Here is a 6,215-nt window from a genome sequence, read left to right as displayed (position 1 = left end):
TAGTACAAATGCCCGTGCGTTGCACCGGGCGAAAAAAAGGGCACAACCTACTTTCATTTGCCATTGTGCACCATTTCTTATATTCAATTTTAATAAACATCTATGATAAGGTTAAACATGGAATTTTTCTTATTTTTAATAAAATTTAACATTTGCATACAAATGGAACACTTTTTTTAAGAATAGTTAACGCTTTTATGAAATTGGAATATTTCTCTAAAAAGAACATTTTTCTATCAGATGCTTTTCGAAAAGAATGTTTTGTTGTACATTTTTAAGTGGAAATATTTTTTCTTAAAAATGGAATATTTTTTGGAAATTTTTAAGCTTTTTAAAAAAAGTGCAAACATATTTTGTTGAAAAATAGCATGAACATTTTCAAACTATATTTGTTGTGTTAAGTTTTTTACAGATAGTCTTTTTAGGGTATATTTTGGGAGTTTTTACAGATAGTTGGCTGTTTGGTTGGGAAGAGTTCCCCTATGACAAATTAAAATTAGCATACTTTCATCTTGTAAAATGAAGTTGCAAAGGTTCAAAGCATTTCTTGATTTTGTACCGCCTATCATTTGTAAAGATAGTAAGGTGTCCAACATTGCGACGGGATAAGTACCTGATGATGTCCAAAGGATTGAGAAAGGACATCAAAGATAACAAAAAAGTGAAGAATGGCAATGAACAATTTAAGAGCCGCAAGTATCTAGCAAGAACAGACAGGTGTACCAGTAGATCAACCAGCCGTTATTGCACAATCGTACATGCAACTATAAGGTCTAGCACTGGGCTGGGCACAACATATCTCTAGAGCAAGGGTTGATCATGACCCTACAACAGAAGGGAAGGAATATGGTACAGCTAATAATCCAGCCATCAGGCGATGCATCCTCTTCTCCGAAGGCTCTCCACCGCATCCTTGATGATCTTTTCCAAAGGAGTGAAATGCAGGCCCAGTTCCATCAGCTTCTTCGGCACCACCTCCACCCTCACCAGCCCAGGCTGCGTGTCCTCAGGTAATCTGCCGACCAAACCGATCAAACGCAAAGAGATTAGCACCGTGACAACAGTCCATTCATGTCGTCGTTTGTTATGAAATTATTGTTCTCCAAACATGTGAAGTATGTGTTCAGTGTGTGTTGCTTACTTCGGGACTTCGTAGTCGGGGTAGAGCTCCGCGACTTGGGACGCGAAATCGCTCAAGTGACATATGGGCTCCACACAGAGGTGCCTCCCGGATGCAGCCGGGTTTTCAAACAACGTGATATGGGCTAACGCGACATCTTCCACGTGGACTGGCCCGATAAAGAAATCCTTATACTCCTCTGTGCAACCTATGTGTGTAGTGAAAGATGGGTTGAGGAAATGTTTCCTTATCATAGTAACAAATCACACACTAAACCGGACAAGAAGTCTTCTGAATAGCAAATGCATCATTGCCAGGGTGACGAATGACAATGGATGATGATTTTTCAATCTATGATTCTTATGCCAATGCACAGGCATTGTTTACGTAAAGTATGGAGCAGAAAAGGGTTTCAGATATGACAAAAACATGCAGTTTTACTCTTTAGTATACTAACCACTGCAGGATATTTAGTACATCGGTATTAGCTTCATTTCAGCCAGTTCTCTCCTCATGAAACTAATTTGCAGAACTTGTTACTTTTCCTTGCTTTTAACAATTTATTGTTTCAGGTGTAGATTATATCCGAAGAACTCTTGGAGGAAGAAAAATTGGTAATATAAAGTACGAAGTTAACTATATATACTGCATCGTTGTATCTGGAGTAGTGAATCCGAAACTTTTTGTTCTACTGAACCTATATAAATCTCAGATTCTCAATCCAAGAGCTTCTAACTCTTCTCCTCGACATCAGTAACGCCCATTTGTATCTCAATTATGGTATGGAGTGAAATCTAGGGTAAAATAGAAATGATTGAATAGGCTTAGCAATGCTTTTGCAAGTTTAAAACACAACTTTCAGTGATGGGAGAAGATCAAAATTTCATGTTACCTACATGTTCAGTAAAACATGAGTACATTGCTTGCAATACGGCCTATAAGTAGGATCAAGATTTCAAGATCAGCGTTTCTGCACAAGAGAGTTTCACCAACAGTAGCAAGTTACCTGGTGGGGTATAACAACCACTGCTGCTCGCTGGAGTCCGACCGTAACGACGTATTCATATGTAAATATATATTCAATAAATATGTAAAGCCCAAATCTGTATTTTATCAATTTATTGAAGCTATAACTTTTATATTTTAGCATGACATGATTAATATAGAAAACTATGTAGGTTTGCAGCATGATAATTATCAAAATGACTTTGTATATAAACTACCAATAAGATATTCCAAGTTGTTCCGAAAATAACAGAGAAATGTTACTCCATACCCATACTCCTCAGGCATATTTTTCTGTCGTTATTCATACGTCATTGCATCACACACACACACACACCAGAATTGATCGCATCAAGTGTACTCCATTGCATCTGCCAACATTAATTGCGATATATGTCAGTGTACATAGATATCAAGAAAACTTACAAACTTTCATAGAAATAACTTCAGGAATCTTACAGTTGGAGTTGCTGTCAAAATTATTCTCCATAGATCACGTGCTAGTTTTTTTTCTTTCTTTTTTGCCTAAAGCTCTCCATCTTCACTGCATAATTGTTACGTAGGTTGAAGTGGACCTTGTTAGATCAATACAATAGGCTAATTCCCATAAGAGAAATGATTTTGCAGGATACTTCGACAAATAAGTTAATGAAATTTTGCAACCTGGTAAGCAAAAGAGGTAGGCGCAAGATGAGAATTCACATGCAGTTGCAGAATAAATATGATGTGTCACCAATTAAATTGCTCTCGTCAGATTTGTTAATCATAATGGCAATCTTGGGGGAAGAAGTAGAGGGCCCTGAAGCAGGTAGGACGACACGGAGGCAGACCATGTGTGCCGCAGCTTGCGGAACTGAAATTTAAACAAGCAGCAGTTCAGGTTACATGAGAAAACTGGAAATAGTTATTTACTAAGGTTTAGTCAATATAAGGAAAAGACGGGTAGAAAACATACTATACCCAATTCATGGTACATGTCTCTGAGTCTTTCAACAACCTTATAGCCCTGATCCTTGTCCCTTTCTTTAGAAACACTGAAATCCTCCTCAAAGTTAGAAATTCAGACTATACTACTTAGCTGCAGTATAACACCCTGACCTGAACTCTTTATTTGGTGCCAGGTAGCACTTTGATGCCGTATTTATATGTTCCAAAACTGTAGGTGGACTGGTGGAGTACTACTTCAGTGATGAGGATCTTCTGATGCATATCATGCCAACGATTACCTCTCTTTGGACATCTTCCTTAATTTAGTAACTCAATTTTCTAATGGGAAACTAATGGCGGAGATCCTATAGACCTCTGATGCAAATTACCTATCCACGACAGAGTCATAGAACAATCAAGCTATTCTTTTTCTTTACTAATATTGCGGGTTGTACAGATCCGGCTAGACCTCACCGCCGACAGGGAGGCATTGAGGTGGGGGCCATGTTCGTCGTGATACTCATTAGCATGGCAATGAGAGGGCCTTCCGGCCCAGCGGCTTCATCAACCAGCGCGTGTGCCACTGCCATATACAAGAATCATCTACACAGAATTTCTGTTTAGTGCGTTCATGCCTTTTTAATTTGCCAGTGATCGATGCGTGGACTGCCGGAACATGCATTCTAATCAACGGGCGGTGGTGCAGACACTACAACAAACGTAATCAATTCGAAGTCAGAAACAGAAAAGGGATAAGTAGCAGCTAGAACATTCACCAATTGTAGTAACTGCTTCATCTTACAGGCCACACAACTTCAAGAGCATAGCAAGCAAGCAAGCAGAAGCAAAAAAACTAAAGCAACAAAGATAAAAGTCAAACAGCACTCACCGACGGCAACTGGAGCTCTGCGCGGCCCCTGCCAGCGCCATCGCAGACCACCAGCTCGAATGGCCCTACCATGTCACGGACCCTAACGCCGGAGCCGAATGCCAGGTCGCCATCGCCGGTCACGAAGTCGACCCCGTCAGGCCCGACCACCTCCTCCACCGCGGGGGCGTCGGGGCGGCTCCAATCGACGGCCCCGTCGGAGGCCCGCGCCAGCACGACTGCGGGGCCCCATGCGGGCGGGGAACTCGTAGCACTGCACGGCGTCGACGAGCGCGCCCTCGGCGTCGAGCGGCCAAACCCGGACCTCTGCGTCGGGGTCCCAGCCGTACTTGTCGACGATGGCGTCGATGACATCATCGAAGAAGGTGGGATCCGGGGCGGGCACCGGCTGACGGCCCGCGAAGGCGTAGGCGTGGGAGGAGGCGTTGGAGATGGCCGCGAGCGGGGACAGCAAGGAGCAGTGCGAGGAGAAGTAGGAGGATCGGGCAGGCGTAGGAGGTCCGATCCCCCCGGAGGCCCGGACCAGCGTCGCCGCCATCTTCGTCCTCATGGTGTGTTGGGGACGACGGCCTGGAGTCGGGATTGGGGCAGGCGGGGACCGGGCGTTGCGTCCGTCCGTTCGGGTGAGAACGAATCGTTTTTTTACTTATTACTACTAACTTAAATCTGGAGCGCGGGTTAATTACCAGAAACTTGAGGGAGTGTTTTGCAAAAATGTCGCGACGGTGAATCCGAAGACTCGATCCGTGCTTTATTATTAGGGAGAGATATAGAATTTCTGGATAGCATAAAAGGATACTTGAATAAAAGTTTTTCAATGAAAGACCTTGGTGAAGCTGCTTATATATTGGGCATCAAGATCTATAGAGATAGATCAAGACGCTTAATTGGACTTTCACAAAGCACATACCTTGATAATGTTTTGAAGAAGTTCAAAATGGATCAAGTTAAGAAAGGGTTCTTGCCTGTGTTACAAGGTGTGAAGTTGAGTAAGACTCAATGTCCGACCACTGCAGAAGATAGAGAGAAAATGAAAAGTGTTCGCTATGCTTCAGCCATAGGCTCTATCATGTATGCAATGTTGTGTACCAGACCTGATGTGTGCCTTGCTATTAGCCTAGCAGGGAGGTACCAAAGTAATTCAGGAGTGGATCACTAGACAACGGCCAAGAACATCCTGAAGTTCCTGAAAAGGACCAAGGATATGTTTCTCGTTTATGGAGGTGACAAAGAGCTCATCGTAAATGGTTACATTGATACAAGCTTTGACACTGATCTGGACGATTCTAAATCGCAAACCTGATACGTGTTTATATTAAACGGTGGAGCTGTCAGTTGGAGCAGTTCCAAGCAAAGCGTCGTGGCGGGATCTACATGTGAAGCTGAGTATATTGCTGCTTCGGAAGCAGCGAATGAAGGAGTCTGGATGAAGGAGTTCATATCCGATCTAGGTGTCATACCTAGTGCATCGGGTCCAATGAAAATCTTTTGTGACAATACTGGTGCAATTGCCTTGGTAAAGGAATCCAGATTTCACAAGAGAACCAAGCACATCAAGAGACGCTTCAACTCCATCCGGGATCAAGTCCAGGTGGGAGACATAGAGATTTGCAAGATACATACGGATCTAAATGTTGCAGACTCATTGACTAAGCCTCTTCCACGAGCAAAACATGATCAGCACCAAGGCTCCATGGGTGTTAAAATCATTACTGTGTAATCTAGATTATTGAATCTAGTGCAAGTGGGAGACTGAAGGAAATATGCCCTAGAGGCAATAATAAAGTTATTATTTATTTCCTTATTTCATGATAAATGTTTATTATTCATGCTAGAATTGTATTAACCGCAAACATAATACATGTGTGAATACATAGACAAACATAGTTTCACTAGTATGCCTCTACTTGACTAGCTCATTGATCAAAGATGGTTAAGTTTCCTAACCATTGACATGAGTTGTTATTTGATCAATGGGATCACATCATTAGGAGAATGATGTGATTGACTTGACCCATTCCGTTAGCTTAGCACTTGATCGTTTTGTTTACTGCTATTGCTTTCTTCATGACTTATACATGTTCTTATGACTATGAGATTATGCAACTCCCGAATACAGGAGGAACACTTTGTGTGCTACCAAATGTCACAACGTAACTGGATGACCATAAAGGTGCTCTACATGTGTTTTCGATGGTACTTGTTGAGTTGGCATAGATCAAGATTAGGATTTGTCCCTCCGATTGTCGGAGAGGTATCTCTGGGCCCTCTCAT

At 42.3% G+C, this 6,215-nt stretch overlaps 1 protein-coding gene across 10 annotated transcripts; it reads right to left on the bottom strand.

The window, feature by feature from the left end:
• Positions 1 to 662: 662 nt before the first annotated feature.
• Positions 663 to 4,551, bottom strand: LOC123188264 (uncharacterized). Of its 10 annotated transcripts, none has more exons than XR_006494466.1 (6): positions 3,081 to 4,551; positions 2,789 to 2,978; positions 2,585 to 2,669; positions 2,017 to 2,496; positions 1,142 to 1,914; positions 663 to 1,015 (listed from the first exon to the last, which is right to left on the bottom strand). XR_006494466.1 is itself a non-coding variant. In XM_044600315.1 (3 exons), the coding sequence occupies exons 1-3, from the start codon at positions 3,980 to 3,982 to the stop codon at positions 2,824 to 2,826; spliced, it is 270 nt and encodes an 89-aa protein (XP_044456250.1). In that variant the 5' UTR covers positions 3,983 to 4,551; the 3' UTR covers positions 2,676 to 2,823. The 10 variants fall into 10 exon arrangements, 2 of the variants coding, with proteins under 2 accessions (XP_044456250.1, XP_044456249.1); XR_006494467.1 differs by having other exon boundaries at positions 1,142 to 1,328; positions 2,397 to 2,496; XR_006494465.1 differs by having other exon boundaries at positions 1,142 to 2,496; positions 3,081 to 3,159; positions 3,942 to 4,551.
• Positions 4,552 to 6,215: the final 1,664 nt, after the last annotated feature.

Source organism: Triticum aestivum, chromosome 2A (assembly GCF_018294505.1).
Source record: "Triticum aestivum cultivar Chinese Spring chromosome 2A, IWGSC CS RefSeq v2.1, whole genome shotgun sequence".
Lineage (NCBI taxonomy): Eukaryota > Viridiplantae > Streptophyta > Magnoliopsida > Poales > Poaceae > Triticum > Triticum aestivum.
This window is presented reverse-complemented; position numbering and strand designations above follow the sequence as displayed.